The 16,735-nt window shown below is 37.8% G+C and overlaps 1 protein-coding gene and 1 long non-coding RNA gene across 3 annotated transcripts in view; one reads left to right on the top strand and one right to left on the bottom strand.

Annotated features, from left to right (window-relative positions):
* Positions 1-6,934: 6,934 nt before the first annotated feature.
* LOC131195636 (uncharacterized) lies at positions 6,935-11,178 on the bottom strand. Its single transcript, XR_009154501.1, has 3 exons — positions 11,026-11,178; positions 9,398-9,467; positions 6,935-8,175 (listed from the first exon to the last, which is right to left on the bottom strand). It is a non-coding gene; the product is annotated as an uncharacterized LOC131195636 (long non-coding RNA).
* Positions 11,179-11,273: 95 nt separating this feature from the next.
* Positions 11,274-16,735, top strand: part of EIF2B3 (eukaryotic translation initiation factor 2B subunit gamma) — a 103,692-nt gene continuing 98,230 nt past the window's right edge. The window contains exons 1-2 of one of the 2 annotated variants that reach the window (XM_058174726.1): positions 11,274-11,420; positions 12,233-12,388. In XM_058174726.1, the coding sequence (XP_058030709.1) occupies positions 12,241-12,388 (148 nt within the window). In that variant the 5' untranslated portion in view covers positions 11,274-11,420; positions 12,233-12,240. Of the gene's footprint in view, positions 11,552-12,232; positions 12,389-16,735 lie in introns of both variants that reach the window. The other variant, XM_058174727.1, reaches the window with a different exon arrangement.

Raw genomic sequence — 16,735 nt, forward strand, 5'->3', positions numbered from 1 at the left:
AGACTGGAACAGTGTGAGGAAGTCAGCTGGTCTGTGGGTGAGACACCCTAGTGAGTCTGGCTTTGCTAATACTTCCAGTTCTGTTAAGTCAGGGAGTAAGCAGCTCTGAAGTCAAATTCTGGATGAGAGGGGAGGGGTGGGGAAGATGATGTGGTCTTCCTTTCCCATTAGAAAGCCACCCACGTTGTGATCCCAAGAACATGTCTGCACATTTGTGCACGCCCTCAAAGGAACACATGTCTTCAGCCTCTAGGAAGTATACACACACCCAGAGCAAATTTGAGTTATTCCCTCTGGAGGCTACAATGAATAATTATAATGTTCGCAAGAGAAATAATGGTAGTTATAATAATGTGTTTTGCCTTGTCCTTGCTTTGATTACAGCATCCTATCTTTTAATATTCTCTAATCCTTCTTAATCTTAACCTATGAAAAAGTTAGGAGAGTCAAAGTAACTTTCGTAATAATGAGGCACAGAAATACAGCTTTCAATCCCTTCTTTGGGTATAGAAAGCCCAAGAGACTACTTATATTGTGATTAAATTCATTTCTAATATACTTTTTGGGTTAATGATTTAAATTATTATTAGGGTTATAACATTTTCGACCCAAATGCCTGCTGAGCTCCTTCTTCAGAAGCAGGTGAGAAAAACGGGCCCAAAATCACTCATGTCCCTGATGAGCAACTATTTTTCTTTAGAAGGAATGAACTAGAAATGTTTCCCGAGCTAGCGAGGCCCCAGGAATGAATTGGAAGCAAACAAGCCGGGAGATAAAGCGGTAGGCGGGTGTTTTCCTGCCTCAGTTGGTAACTGTTTCCCTAATAGAAAGAAAAACATACTTGAGGAGGGGGTTGAAGGCTCTAATTAGGAGGAAGAGGATTAGAATAGTGAAAAGGAGGCTTCTTTCTCTCTCTGACATGTGTATAGATCCCTGGGTTAATAGAAAGAAAGGGCTTTTGGGGACCAGAGGGAGAGCCTGCGTGGGAGGCTATCATCTCTCTCACCGATGCAGCTCAACTGCCCCTCCTGCCCATTATCAACTCAAGAGAGGATGGCCTCATTTAGCAATGGGGATTAGCTGAGCAGGCAACACTGCTTGGATCCAGCAGAACAATAAGCAGCCATCAGTAAACTTGGGAGTGTCCGATAGGCAGCTCCATAGCCTCCATTGCCTTCACTTGCTCCTTGCTTTCATGGTGTCATCCCTCAGGGGTCAGCAGATGGCAGTATCTGGTCAGTCTTGCTTTGCTTGGAGGGTTATCAGGATTGGACCTGCTGAGTATTCAGATGGGAAATCTCCAGGGAATTCCAGAGGAATAGGCTAGTTTGGGGAATTGATCAAACATTCTCAAAGAAAGCAATGGCAAAGCACTCCTGCAGGGCTGGCCAAGAAAACTGCATGAAAGTTTTCCCCAGGTGACCTCTTGAGTCATATGAATGGAAATTTATGAAAGTTATGAATGGAGGGGCTAAGGCTAATGTGGCTTCTGCACTATGTTTTTTGTAGCATCACAATTTTTTACTCCCACGTTTTATGGAATTTCTTCATTTTATTATCATCTGTTGGTAACTCTCCTGTGGTTTGTGAGGACTCTGTTGAGCCTGGAAGTAATGCAATAAGATTCACCATAAACTTGATTGGTGGCATCATTTCATAACAAATTATCTTTCAGAATATTATTACGTTTTCGCTGTGTCTGGATAAGTAGATTTATATTTCAATAATTTAACTGAAATATTGTCAGAGTAATTTTTAATAACTGCTAGTCTTTATATGTAAATTTTGAGACAAAGGAAAAAAAAGCTTTTTAGCTGCAATTTTAATAATTTCATGTCTTTTAATCAGACAGGAGGCATAGCCAGATGAGATTTACTTTATTATAAGGTTACATTGACAGAATTTTGCAAGACCGAAAGTATATCTGTTCCTCCGTTCCCCTTTACAGCAGGGTTGAAATCCAGCAGGTTCTGACAGGTTCTGGAGAACCGGTAGCAGAAATTTTGAGCAGTTCAAAGAACCAGCAAGTGGAAATTTTGAGTAGTTCAGAGAACCGGCAAATACCACCTCTGGCTGGCCCCAGAGTGGGGTGGGAATGGAGATTTTGCAATATCCTTCCTCCAGGAGTGGGGAGGGAATGGGGATTTGCAGTCTCCTTCCCCTGGAATGGGGTGGGAATGGAGATTTTGTAGTGTCTTTCCCCTGCCATGCCCACCAAGCCACATCACACCCACCAAGCCATGCCCACAGAACCGGTAGTAAAAAAATTTGGATTTCAGCACTGTTTTACAGCCTAAGAAACTAGGGAGGGTCTCTTCTCAGTCTCTTGCCTGGTGTGGGCTATGTTGCCTTTTATCACCGTAGAAATGGTGGTAGACTTTAGGAGAAACCCTTCCATACTTCCACCTCTCACAATATTAGACAACACAGTATCAACAGTAGAAACCTTTAAATTTCTAGGTTCTATCATATCGCAAGATCTAAAATGGACAGCTAACATCAAAAACATCATCAAAAAAGGACAACAAAGAATGTTCTTTCTGTGCCAACTCAGTAAGCTCAAACTGCCCAAGGAGCTGCTGATTCAGTTCTACAGAGGAATTATTGAGTCTGTCATTTGCACCTCTATAACTGTCTGGTTCGGTTCTGCAACCCAACAAGAAAAACACAGACTTCAGAGGATAATTAGAACTGCAGAAAAAATAATTGCTCCCAACCTGCCTTCCATTGAGGACCTGTATACTGCACAAATCAAGAAGAGGGCTGTGAAAATATTTACAGATCCCTCACATTCAGGACATAAACTGTTTCAACTCCTACCCTCAAAACGACGCTATAGAGCACTGCACACCAGAACAACAAGACACAAGAACAGTTTTTCCCCGAAGGCCATCACTCTGCTAAACAAATAATTCCATCAACACTGTCAAACTATTTACTAAATCTGCACTACTATTAATCTTCTCATCGTTCCCATCACCAATCTCTTTCTACTTATGACTGTATGACTGTAACTTTGTTGCTGGCAATCCTTATGATTTATATTGATATATTGACCATCATTTGTGTTGTAAATGTTGTACCTTGATGAACGTATCTTTTCTTTTATGTACACTGAGAGCATCTGCACCAAGACAAATTCCTTGTGTGTCCAATCACACTTGGCCAATAAAAAAAAAATTCTATCTAACTCTTCCTTGGTTCTATCTTTTTTTCCAAGGTCACTCCCACATACCAATTCAATACCCGAATGCTTAATCCTGCCCCGTAAGGCTCCTCTGGATCCAGGTCCAATAAATATTCACTGCCTCACTCACAAAAACAATAGAAAACAAATTATGCTCTTTCCCCTGCATTATAAGCTTGAATTGTTTTATATTTCATGTGTCATAATGGTTAATCGTGCTTGAACAAATATGTGCTGACCTTTATTTTTGAAAAAAAATAATGTTCTGATTACTTGGATCTTCCCCAATGTATTCCAATCATATATGCACATCTCTATCCAAGATCATCATATTCTGATACATACTATAGAAAAGCAATGATTTATTAGCTCTAGGACCCGTCTTTTGGAAGCAATCTTAATATAAGATAATATAGCTGGAAATCATTAAAATTAAAAGGGATGACTATAGAACATGGTTGATGACATAGCTGGCGAAGATTCCAACAATTCTTAGTTTCCTAATAAACATTTATATAGATCTGAACTCATGAAGGAAAAAGCCCTATATATCCTAGTTACTTCATGAGTTCAAGAAAAAGAACTCTTGCAAAAAAAAATCTTGTTTTGCCAACTGAGTGCCAAATTGTTTACATATCTTTGAAACACAGAAATTAGTATGTTTTATTAAATATGGTATAGATTAAGTGGGTCTTTTAATACTCCATAATCAAATTGTGATCAAATCTTTAGAGAACAAGCCAATTTTTTTTGTAGCAGTATGATTTCACATGATCAGCCAAATGGGTTATTTTTATCAGAATTAAGTTGTAAACATTCATTTTATTTGATAAGATTTTTCCAAGCTCCATTTATGTCTACTACTAAAATAAATTTCTTCACAAATTCCAGCCTTATTTATAGTTATAACTAAAAACAAAGTCAATACATTAAAAAGTCTCAAATGAACTAGTGCTCTCTTGATCCTTAGTGAGAATTGACAATTGCCGCTTGACAGTTACAATAGTTCACAAAACTTAATAACCTGCTACTTGCGCTGAGTGCTGTAAATTTCATTCTTCTTCTTCTTCTTCTTCTTCTTCTTCTTCTTCTTCTTCTTCTTCTTCTTCTTCTTCTTCTTCTTCTTCTTCTTCTTCTTCTTCTTCTTCTCCTTCTCCTCCTCCTTCTCCTTCTCCCCCCCTCCTCCATTGCCATTTCAAGTTGTACCTTGATGAAGGTATCTTTTCTTTTATGTACACTGAGAGCATATGCACCAAGACAAATTCCTTGTGTGTCCAATCACACTTGGCCAATAAAAAATTCTATTCTATTCTATTCCTCGTCTTCTTCCTCTTCCTCCTCCTCCAAATTATGTTCTCACTAGCTTCAAAATCATGCCCATGCCATTTCAAAAAAAAATGTGACGAGTAAAAATAACAAAATAGAAATTAGGATATTGTCTCAGGCAATGTCTCCAGTGATATTAGGTTTGGGACAATTCACCCCATCTTCAACCACTTATGTGCCCAAAATGTTTATAAAAGATTAAATGGAATAGCAACAGCTTGTGGAAATTCAAGCTACACTATAATTTTCACAATTTATATCATTATATTAATTTTAATCTCATCACTCCTGCAAAGCACATAGGACATCACGCAAGAATTGTGCTGCTCCTGTTTTCACAAAACTCCACCAGTCTGAATTTATTATCTAGCTGATAATTATGATTTAATTCATATACTTAGCTATTATCTAGCTGATAAGTATGATTTAATTCATTATGGTTTGTTTGATAAATCACTATTGGTTAGAGAGAGACACAAACAGAGTGATACATAGAGAGGGGGGGTGAGAGAATGGGGAGAGGGAGAGATACAGAGGGAGAGAGACACAGAGGGGGGAGAGGGGGAAGATAGGGAGAGGAGGGGAGAGAGACATAAAGAATAGTTTTGTGGCTGGGTAGGCGTGGCTAGGTGGTCATGTGACTTGGTGGGAGTGAGTGGCATCGAGTTGGCCATCCCACCCAGGTTTTGTGGCTCCCAGTGTTTTCTTCCTGTAGGAAACGGGTCCAAGTGGCTCTTTGAGTGTTTAAGGTTGCTGACCCCTGGGCTAGGGTGACACGGAGTTAAGTTATAAACATTTAGTTTATAAAGCATACTAGCTGGAATTTCTACAATGTGTGCTAAGTGAAAATCAAACACACCAACCATATAATGTTAAGGGACCAATTTCCTGGTGTATTGCTAACTGGCCAAGCACCTATGTATACTTAATCTGGATGTTTTTAGTGTTTTTATTGTTTTAAAACATTTTTAGTATTTTCAATTGTAATCTATTTTTTTTAATTGTAAGCCACCCAATCATTGACTGAGATGCTCAATAGAAATTGAACAAATGAATGAATGAATGATGGTTTAGCACAATGAATGACCTTGATGTAAGAAAGAAATTAATTTAAAGACACTACAGTACAGTACTAAATGTTATGGTTGTGGGAGGATTTGAGCCTAGTTTTTTCCCAAGCTGTAACCACTGACCTTCCCAATTTCACATCACATTCTAAAATGTGTTTCTGTCGACTTGGATAAAGTACACAGTCATTTTGTTCCCCAGTGGGAGGAGCTGACTGCATCCTGGCCACAGATGGTAGAGATGTCATGAATCTCCTTCGTGATCTGCAAGATGGTTTGTTAGCTTCAGCGGCTGTACCTATTAGCCTACAGAGAACAAAAGCAATGGGGAACAAAGAAGTGTAACTGGCAGTTGTACAAGACTGTGTCTGAAAAAAGGAAAAAGTATCACTTGAATATTCAAACCTGAAGGGAGAGAAGATTTCAATGACAATGAATGAAAACAACTAGTTTCTTTTGGTACTTCTAATGAACAGTGTGTGTGTATGCAGGGCAGCTCATTCTGTTCTGTGCATCCAATCTGTGATGTTGCAATACACGAGTTCTCATGATAGCCCAGTCATTTGGATGTATTGACCTCTGCATGGAAGACCCAAGGGAATTTTACAACAATGTAGCAAGAGAAAGCTTTCACACATGGGAAAAGATTTAAGACACATGGGAGAAAATAATAATTCAAGCACTCTTGGTAGCAATGCTTTTTTTGGCATTATCCTCTATCCTTCCAAGAACTCTCTATAGTTAGAATGGGGTAGTCTGTAGGGTTGGGTTCTCATGTCTAAAGTACTGAGACAGACGTCTATTAATATTCCAGGTGAGGAGATCATAGCAAAACTGAGAATCAGTCACTAGAGAATCAATCACAACCACAGTGTATGTGTTGCCATAATAACCAACTTTATGCTATCAGAGCCAGTGAATTCTAACAAAAGAATGGTGCATTAATGAAGAGAAAATTTTTAGTATTACTTTATAGGTAGTCCTTGTTTAGTGGCTATCTGATACAGGACCATTTGCAGTTCCATAGTGATGAAAAAGTAACTTTATGACCAATCCTCGTGTTTATGAACTTTGTAGATCTGTGAAGCAGAGGAAAACTGAAGTAAAATCATAAGCTCAGTTGAGGTTTACTTTGCTTAATGACCAAGTTGCTGGTTCCATTTAGAATAGAATAGAATAGAATAGAATAGAATTTTTATTGGCCAAGTGTGATTGGACACACAAGGAATTTGTCTTGGTGCATATGCTCTCAGTGTACATAAAAGAAAAGATACCTTCATCAAAGTACAACACTTACAACACTTAATGATGGTCAAATGATTTGTCATCACTAAGCAAGGGCTACCGTGTTTCCCCAAAAATAAGACCGTCTTATATTTTTTTGAACCCCGAAATAAGTGCTTGGCCTTATTTTCGGGGAGGTCTTATTATTTTGGGGTATGTGGAACAAGATGGGACTCCTCTTGCCGTCTTACCTGATTTCCAGCTCTGCGTTTAAATATTTTTGGGGAGAGCTTATTTTTGGAGGGAGGCTTATGTTAGCACATGCGCTCAAAAGCCCGATTGGGCTTATTATCAGGGGATGTCTTATTTTCAGGGAAACAGGGTACCTATTTTGACATTTCTGATTAAAAAAAATAAATAGAGGTAGGTTTCAATATTTTTTCATCCAAATTCAAAGTGAATTTTGAAACACAGACTGCCATGAGAGAATGGAGATTCCATTTTTGGCTTTATTTAGTCCAGGCACGCTCAGGAGACTTATATTTTGAGAAAGCTTCCAGATGTGGGATTGTAGAAAATGCATTTAAGAAATAAAGAATTCAGCAATAAGTTAAGCGTTCACTCAGGAGAAATATTAAAGAATGGCTGCTGTGATTAATAAATGCATAACTGTTGCTCAGCTGCTGCCTAAAATGTTCCTTAATCCTGATTTATTTTTCTTGACTAATTAAATATGGAGGTTTTTAACCAAAGCAAAGCAATAGCAAACACGGGCTATATGATACAGGAAAGTGCATCTGCAGGCATGTAGACTTTTTGTTTGAAACTTTCAACTCTTTCAACAGAAGTAAAATGAAACAGCTCTTCCATTTCTGTGGTCATACAACATAAATATAATTTGTTTTTTTCTGCAAGTTTTGTATAATTTAAATAATTACAACAGAGTATACAGCATACTCAGGTATTCAGCATTCTTATATAGGACCTAATCAGCTACAAAAAGTCTTGGTTTAAAATCTTGTTGAATATAGAGTGCTTTGATTTATAGTATAGCAGTGGGCTATAGTAACCCTTGCAAAGCTATATGTATTATATAAACCAGTTTTCCAGAATGTGATGTTACCTCTCAAAATTAGTTCCACCTTGAAATTTTAATCTTAAAATATTGTACAGTATCTTTAGCCTTTCCTGGCAGGAGCAATAAAGTGCAGAAATAAGTAACACTGAATTAATTCCAACTGCCATACTTAACCCTGCCAAATAAATTTTTAGCAGTATTCTCGTTTCTCTGTTTTTGGCTCTTTTCCTTTGAAGTCTCTCAAATGTCCTCTCATCATCATGGGTGTGCATGAAACAGAAAACGAGTTCCGTCTGTAATTTGAAACAAAGCATTACATTCCTGAAGTCCATTTGCCTCATTTCAAGCTAGACTCAGTTTCATAGAAACAGAGGGCTCTGCAAATTTTGGTCAAAAAGTCAAGATGGTGGCCATGGCAGCGCAACTGAAGCTTGCAAAAAACCAGGCACCATTGTATTGGCTTTTTTGACCACACCCCATAGGCATAAAAAAAAAAATCTGAATTAATATAGTGAATCCACTTTCAGCAGAAATAAAACTCAGAGCAGTTTCAGATGTTTCAGGCATGGAAAATTGGGATCTGGAAAGGCTGCAAAAAATTGGACAACCACAAGATAGCAGCAAAACATTACAGAATGTTCTCAGCTGCCATCTAGTGGTCATTTGTATTTTTGCAGTACAGATGCAGTGCCTTGAAACTAGAACATACATTTGTGCCTGGGGTGTAGGTATTTTCACAGCAAGGAATGTAAGCAGAAATACATTGGTTCTGTGTTTTATCTCTCATACAAGACTCCAACTTTTCATTTAATTACCTCTTAAGGGCAGGAGAAGAAAAGAAAGAAAAAGAAATAATTCTAGTTGGTCCCACTTAAGAGATTACTTTCCCCCTCTAAATCTACAGCTAAAACTAATCTTTCAAACAATCAGGGATAACTCTGTTCATTCTTGTATTTAAAAATTTACCTGAAATGTACCCATTATTTTTCCCAGCAGGTTGCCAAAAAACTAAGGTATTTTGTGGTTTCTATCTGGTAGCTTAATAATTAGTGACAGGAAGTACTGTTCCTTAGAAGACAAGCCCCAAACCACACAAACATCTCCCTCTGCCCATCTGCCAGCTTTTGTATTCTAAATATAAATTACTTTTACACCAGTAGTCCTCAATAGCATACAAAATGAAAGAGTGATCATGAGGGATACACACATCCTTGCTCAGCAAAACAACTCTTCTTTTTATGCTTGAAATTCTAAAACAGGGGTCCCCAAACTTGGCAGCTTTAAGACTCGTGGACTTCAACTCCCAGAATTCTCCAGCCAGCTATGCTGGCTCAAGAATTCTGGGAGTTGAAGTCCATAAATCTTAAACTGCCAAGTTCGAAGACTTCTGTTCTAAAATAAAAGGATAAGAGAGCTGCAGTGTACAGGTCAAAACTCAAGGTCGAGCATGCCTTTGCAGGAAAATGCCCCCATCGATATTACAAAAAAAACATAAACAAGATGCACATTTCCCACCTGTTTCTGCTTTGCTTAGCAGGCCAACCAGCCATGGCTTTTCTCTTCTATTTGAAATGCACTATGAACTCTGTACAAACAATAGGGGCAAGAAAACACAGTGTACAGAATGCAAGAATGAATCAATGTCACCAAAATGTAAAAAATCCAAACGAGCCAAATGAACCAAAGCATAGAAATTTTCGGCATAGAAATTTTGGGGAAAGAAAAACTAATATTGATTTCTACTGGAATGATGGCCTACTTCTGGACATCACCTTCATATTGTCTTTGATCCAGGATGATCAGGTATTGAGGCTCAGGAACTTCATCACTGGCTATCCTTGAAAATAGAAGAGTCATGGGAATCAGGCTTGGGAAAGTCTGGGAGGGTTGGGAGTTGAATCTTACTGCTTTCATATGGTCCAGGGGCTGGATAAGCCCATGTGGAGCTTATTCAACATAAGATCAAACTTATTGGGAGAGTATGGTAAATGGCTGGCCCTCAGTTGTTTGAGGAAATCCATAAAAATAAGTTTATCACAGGTTTGTTTCACTGTCATCGCTCGGGTCTGAATGACAAAATGTCATAAATTATCTTCCCTAGAAAGCAGCATCTTACCAGTTGGGATGCTGTTGGCAGGCAAGAGATTGGCCAACTGACACTGATTACCCAAAACTGGGGGAGGTTTGTCCCTTACAGTCCCTAGCTAGTTCAGGTAATACATAATTGAGCAACCTGCATTGTATAAACAGTCCTCTTTTCTTTCTGGCGACATGCCATGCACACTACCCCAAGTTCAGGCTGATGCCCTTAGGCCTGACTTCAATGAGTTTCAAAACCTCAAGTTCTAGCATGCACGATTTTATAATGTCTGTCACATCTCCCTTTACCTTCCATTCTAGGCTCAAGGACGAATTACTATAATCTTTCCTTATAGGGAAGGTGCTGTATTATTCACACGTTTTTCTCTTTCCATCTTTTCTTTTTTTTAAAAAAAAAGCATAATGATCCATACTATACAAGGTTTAACACTCCAAATGTATTTTTACTATAGATTTGTATAGTATTTATGTTGGCACTCCTATTTGGTTTGCCAATGGTTATAAGAATGGCATTTGTTTTTCTTTCTTTTCTAACTTTTTTTTTTATCCACTGGCACTTGACTTACAAGCCTGTCCTGGTAATACCTTTTTGTTTCTACCATGTGCCCATGATGCTGAATCATTTTCAGTCCATGAATGAGAGACAGCTTATTCTTGCTAGGTATCACATCTGACCCAGTCCTAGGCCAGCTTCAAGGTACATCAAATTCATTAGGATCTGTCACTCATTACCTTGGGCAGCAGTGAGATGAGTAGCCTAACTTGAAACAGAGGTAACACTGTTAACCCACTTGGGATAATCCATTTCAAGCAGCTATAGTTTCTCACAAGATAGGTTAGTGCCTCAAAATCAACGGGGGGGGGGGGGGAGAAGCCCACAGTGTGTGCTCCACAATAAGCTTTACATCAGCCCAAATCAAGCAATATTTAAATGTAACATTTTACAACACCATACTGTGTAAAATAATGTATTCATTTTCTCAGTGCATATCACCATTTTTTGTTCCTGAAACTTAAAAGCACCCTGATCGTTGACGTAATACTTGGGAAATTGTAGGATATGTTGTCACCCTGCACGAATGCTGCACTTCAAGAAAAAAAAAATCAGGGAAACCAGCAACCTATTTCTCGCTCCCCATTTTTTCTCCGCGCTCTTCCAAAAGGAGATCGAGATCTCTGAGCTCCTGTTCTTCGGAACTCCATCGCTCGGTATTCTCTTCACTTGATTATTTTCCCCTACCAAGTGACAAGCAGATCGGTTATTCGGTGTTCTTCGTTAGGGCTGTTCATCGACTCGCTCCGCGTGTAAACACGGTACGGTAGAGCGTGTGCACGTTTTGTTAGCGGCGCAGACGTAGAAGTGCACCGGAGGGGAAGCGAAGCTATTACCATTGGTTCCCACTTGTCACGGTGAAACCAAGCAGCCTTTAGGCTTCAGGTACCAAAGCGCTTGGTGGGATGTTGGGAGGAAAAGCCCCTCCTTTTTCCCGCGTAGCCTGCCAGTTATTATTTATTTTCGTGGCGACAGGAGGGTAAAGAAGAGCATCATTAGCTTCGCATGCTTATTAGGTATAAAATTGATGCCTGGCTTTTCCAACAGAGCTTTTGATAAGGGGGTTCATTCATGTGGAGCAGAGGTCTTCAAACTTGGCAGCTTTAAGACTTGTGGACTTCAACTCCCAGAATTTTCCAGCCAGCTATGCTGGCTCAAGAATTCTGGGAGTTAAAGTCCACAAGTCTTAAAGCTGCCAAGTTTGAAGACCTCTGATGTGGAGCATATTTCATCTACTTGCCGTGGTTTTAAACCTGGCAGTGGTAACATAGCAGATTGGTCTAGACTCTGGAATAAATTGAAAGAAAAATGATATAATAAAGTCTATGAATGAGAGCAGAATATCTCAGCTCAAAGTAACCAGTTTTTCTGCTGCTTTAACTCAGAAAACAAAAGTTTTAACACAAGAATGAGAAATGTACTATAATCTTTCAGAGGTTGACCTACAGTTTTGTGGATTTTCCAACAGTGGCTTCGCTAGCTAGGGCTGTAATACAGCAGCAGGTTGTTGTAGGTATCTAACACAAGAGAGATGATTAAATGGCAAAGCAGAAGGCTAAGGATGCTGGTTTCTGATGGTTGTTAAAGTCTTTCTATGGACTATGAGAAGTTACTAGTTCTGCACTTTTTCCTCCTGTAAAGAACATAGGTTGTCTGCTTATTGGCTGAATTTTTGGATTATTTCATTTTTTTGACAGATTTTGGTATGGAGTTTCAAGCTGTGGTGATGGCTGTAGGCGGAGGATCCCGCATGATGGATCTGACCTCAAATATCCCTAAAGCTCTTCTTCCTATTGGTAATAAACCCTTGATATGGTACCCACTCAACCTGTTGGAACAAGTTGGTTTTGAAGGTAAGCAGCCTTGAATATGATGTTTTGCTATGTGGAGAAATGACATAATAAAAAGTCAAGGACACTATTTGCAGGAGTACTGGGAATGAGCTTTGCCAATAAATCTAAGGAATATGGCACCATAGCTGGAAGTCAAGTTAATTCAGAATGTCCCATTTGACTTCTAACATGATTTAGAACAGGGATGTCAAACTTGTGGCCCTCAGGCTGGGTGCGTCATGCGCTAGCCATGCCCATGCCTGGTTTAGCGAAGGGGGGGGAAAGTCATGATACGTCACCTGATGATACCATGAGGATGTGAGTTTGACACCCCTGATTTAGAAGAAGGAGATTATATGATTGAGATCATCTCTGTATTTAAGTAAACATATACAAGAGCTCTACATAAAGAATTGCAATTTTTCTTCTCTTTTTTTTCTTCTGGGAATTTGATGGGAATATTAACAAAATAAGGGGACATGATGGCTCAACAGTTAAAGACCCTGAGCTTGTCAGTTGCAAAGCTGACAACCCATGTTCAAGACTTGAGCACTGCATAATGTGGTGAGCTCCTGTTCCTGCCCCAGCTCTTGTCCACCTAGTCCCTCGAAAGCATGCAAATGTAAAAATATTAATAGGTACCACTTTGGTGGGAAAGTAACAGCATTCTGTGCACCTTTGTTGTATAGTGATGCTGCGTACATGACCATGGAAAGTGTCTTCAGACAACTCTGGCTCCCCTGGATAAGAAATAGAGATAAGCACCATGCTCTGTAGAGTTGGACATTACTGGACAGGGAAAGTTTTACCCTTTTTATCAACAAAATAGAACCAGTTCAGTGTAGTGTAGTGGTTAAAGCATCTGGCTATGAAACCAGCATTAGTTCTAGTCTAGCTCAAAGAACATTAAAGTAGTTTTGGAAGGTCTGTGGAAAGCTTCCAAGAAGCAAATTGTGTGTGTGGGTGAGAGAGAGAGATTGTATTAATGCCATATTTATATGTAAAGGCAGTGTAAATCACCCTTTCCTTCCAAATGCTTTATATGAGAATAATATGCAACCTGTAAAGTCACAAGTTGAAGGATTTGACTGATTTTTCTCCAAGCACTTTACTCACTGATATATTTTTCGTCCAGAAGTTTCATTACTGTATACATTACAGTAAGTTATTTTAAAAATTTCCTTTCAGTATAATTAGCTTGGGCTAACTGATATTGTTTATAATGAATATGTAATGGGGTAATACAGTATTTCAGATTTCAAGGTAAAATGGATTCTTGGGAGAATGCACAAATATAGTACCTGTGTATAATTACATAAAGCAGCTTGCTTTTTCCTGGAATTGTGCAGGAAAATTGTACAATCACATGAAAAACCATGTCATATAGTTGTATAATTAGGCTTGACTATAATATAGTCTACATTTTAGTCTACCTCTCCAATTCTGTTATGCTGGTCAATGTTTTAACAATTCTTGTCTTAACCCAATGTATGTGACCAACTTTTGTATCACCTATGTTCATAACTGGTTTGTGATAAATTATATCTTTCATCTGCATTTACAGTCTTCTAAGAAAATGTCTAAACTGAAGAAATTTTAATACAAATAATTTTAATTTTAAATGTATTCTCACCTGATTATGAGGATCAATAACTTTGCATAAACCCCAGAATCATTTTCCTTATGGACTAGCATTTTATTTTATTTAAAAAATAATATTTATTGAATTTCCAAAATATAAAACACACAATACAAAAAACACAACAAAAAGAAAAACAAAGAAAAAAAAATCAGCAAAAAATTAACACTAATGACAGCTTTTCCATATCGGTATCTCTATCATAACAAACATATTTACAAAAATTCTAATTCTATGTATCTCTATCTTAAATTACATCCTTATTTGAATTATAGTAACATCTATTCATAATTCAATTTCATATCCTATATTTCTTCAACAATTTTACCTTCTATATTTAACAGATTATCCCTTAGGTTTTGTGTTTACTCTCAAGCCAGGAATACCATTTGTTCCAAATTTGATAGTACTTGGTTTCTTCCCTCTCCTTCATTTCCATAGACAGTCTATCCATTTCTGCACAGTCATAAATTTTTTTTAATTATAATTTGGTCTGGAGGAATATCTGATAGGTTCCAATTCCGTGCTAGGGCAATTCTATTTGCAGTTAATATATGTAGTGTTATATATTGTAATTTTTTCTCCATTTTCCCTTCAAAAATGCCGAAAAGGAAAAGTTCATCTCTATCATCTGTTCAGTTATCGCTTCCAACCACTTTCTTATCTTACACCCGTATTTTCTAATCTTAGGGCGGGTCCACCACATGTGGTAGAACGTTCCTTGTTTATGCCTACACCTCCAACATTCCAGGGACCTGTTCAAGAACATCTTGGCTAATCTCGCTGGTGGCAGATGCCATCGATAGAACATTTTGTAAAGGTTCTCCTTATAAACAGCTGACATCGTTAGTTTGTAGTTTCTCTCCCATAATTTATCTCATTGATCTAATTGAATATTGTGTCCAAAATTTCTCGCCCAACTAATCAATGTCTCTTTCACAGTTTCTTCTTCCAGTTTAAATTTTAACAAAAAATTGTATGTTTTTGTAACCATTTTTCCCCCTGTTCCTAATAGTATCTTATCACGTTCCAATTGTTCTCTATAAATACCATGTTTTTCCCGATCTTTTTTACATTTTGTTCTAATTTGCAGGTATGGCCACCAATCAATTTTTATCCCCTGGTTTCTCAAATTCTGTTCTGATTTTAAATTTCCAAGTTCATCTAATAGTTCCGAATACCTTACTGCTTTATTTATGTCTAATACATTGGGGTAAATTATGGCCTCCATTGTTGATATCCAAACAGAAACTTTCATATAATGATTTTTCCTTATATTATCCCAAATATTTATCAAAGCATTTCGCACTAGATGTCTCTGGAAGTATGTATGGGTTTTATTTTTTTCTTTCCCATAGGAATACATGCCATCCCAATTGAAAGTCGTGGCCTTCCAATGTTCATACTCTCTTATTTCTTAATTGAACCCAATTCTTAAGCCACGTTAATGCTGCCGCTTGATAATATAATTCCCAATCAGGTAGGCCGAAGCCTAGTTTGGTTCTGGAGTCCTGAAGAAGTTTGCGTTTTATTCAGACTTTTTTCCCAACCAAATAAATTTACCTATTATTCTGTTTAATTGATCAAAAAATGTTTTCCCTAATCTTACTGGTATTGTTTGGAATAGATATAACAATTTAGGTACAATAACAATTTTCCTTATGGACTAGCATTTTAAATGTACTGTGAATAGTATGACAGAATAGCAGTTTTATGAATAATGCTCATTTGCTATGTTTACTATTGAAAATTATCTAACTGAATACGAAATAGAGAATCATACTAGTCTTTGGCTCCAAGAAGGGAAAGAATAACTAATTGCTCAGTAATCATGGAGATATTAATGTGTAATTAAAGTAGCTTAACACATTAATAGTGTTGAAAGGGACATTGAAGGTCTTCTAGTGCAACCCACTATAGCAGCAGACCCTATACCATTTCAGACAAATGGCTATCCAATCTGTTCTTAAAAGCCTCCAGTGATGGAGCAGCTACAACTTCTGAAGGCAAACTGATCCACTGGCTTGTTAGATGTTCATCTAGCTCAGGGCTGTCAAACTCCTGGCCCGTGGGCTGGATGTATCACATGCTGGCCACGCCCCCACCCGGTTTAGCGAAGGGAAAAAAAGTCCCGATACATCAAGTGATGCCATTGTGACACCATGAGTGTGACACCCCTGATCTAGCTTGTTAGATGTTTTTTTCTAGTACATCATTTTCTTTTTAGGATATTATTTATTACAAATTCTGAAGCTAATATATTCTTGTTCATGGTTCCTATGTTTAATTATGATATGGTTAGTAAAGTTTCTAAAACAAAGTTGGCAAAATAGGGTTATAAATAAGCACTAGGATGGGTTTCTACAGGTTGCATCTCTTCTCTAAGTTAAGAATTCTGTATTTTCTGCAGTTGCAAGCAGGAGCTGGGGTAGATGCACTTTTTTCTTAAATCTCAGTAATACGTATTCTTTATTAAGGTTGTATTGTGGGGGCTTCAAGGGAAAGTTTTCAGGGAATTTTAAAGGTAGAACAGAGAATGAGCCATGTCTACTATTGTTATAAATTATTCCAGTTTAATGAATGATTTTGTTCTTGCAACAGTAAATACACCAATGGTGTATAGAAAGCGGTCTGTTCTTGAAAATAGTTAATTTCAAAGTGGATATATCAAGAAATGCTTAATATGTTAAGAAATGCTTAATATACTTATAAGGGATGATTATTGACCA

The sequence above is a fragment of the Ahaetulla prasina genome, chromosome 3 (genome assembly GCF_028640845.1).
Source record: "Ahaetulla prasina isolate Xishuangbanna chromosome 3, ASM2864084v1, whole genome shotgun sequence".
Taxonomy (NCBI): domain Eukaryota; kingdom Metazoa; phylum Chordata; class Lepidosauria; order Squamata; family Colubridae; genus Ahaetulla; species Ahaetulla prasina.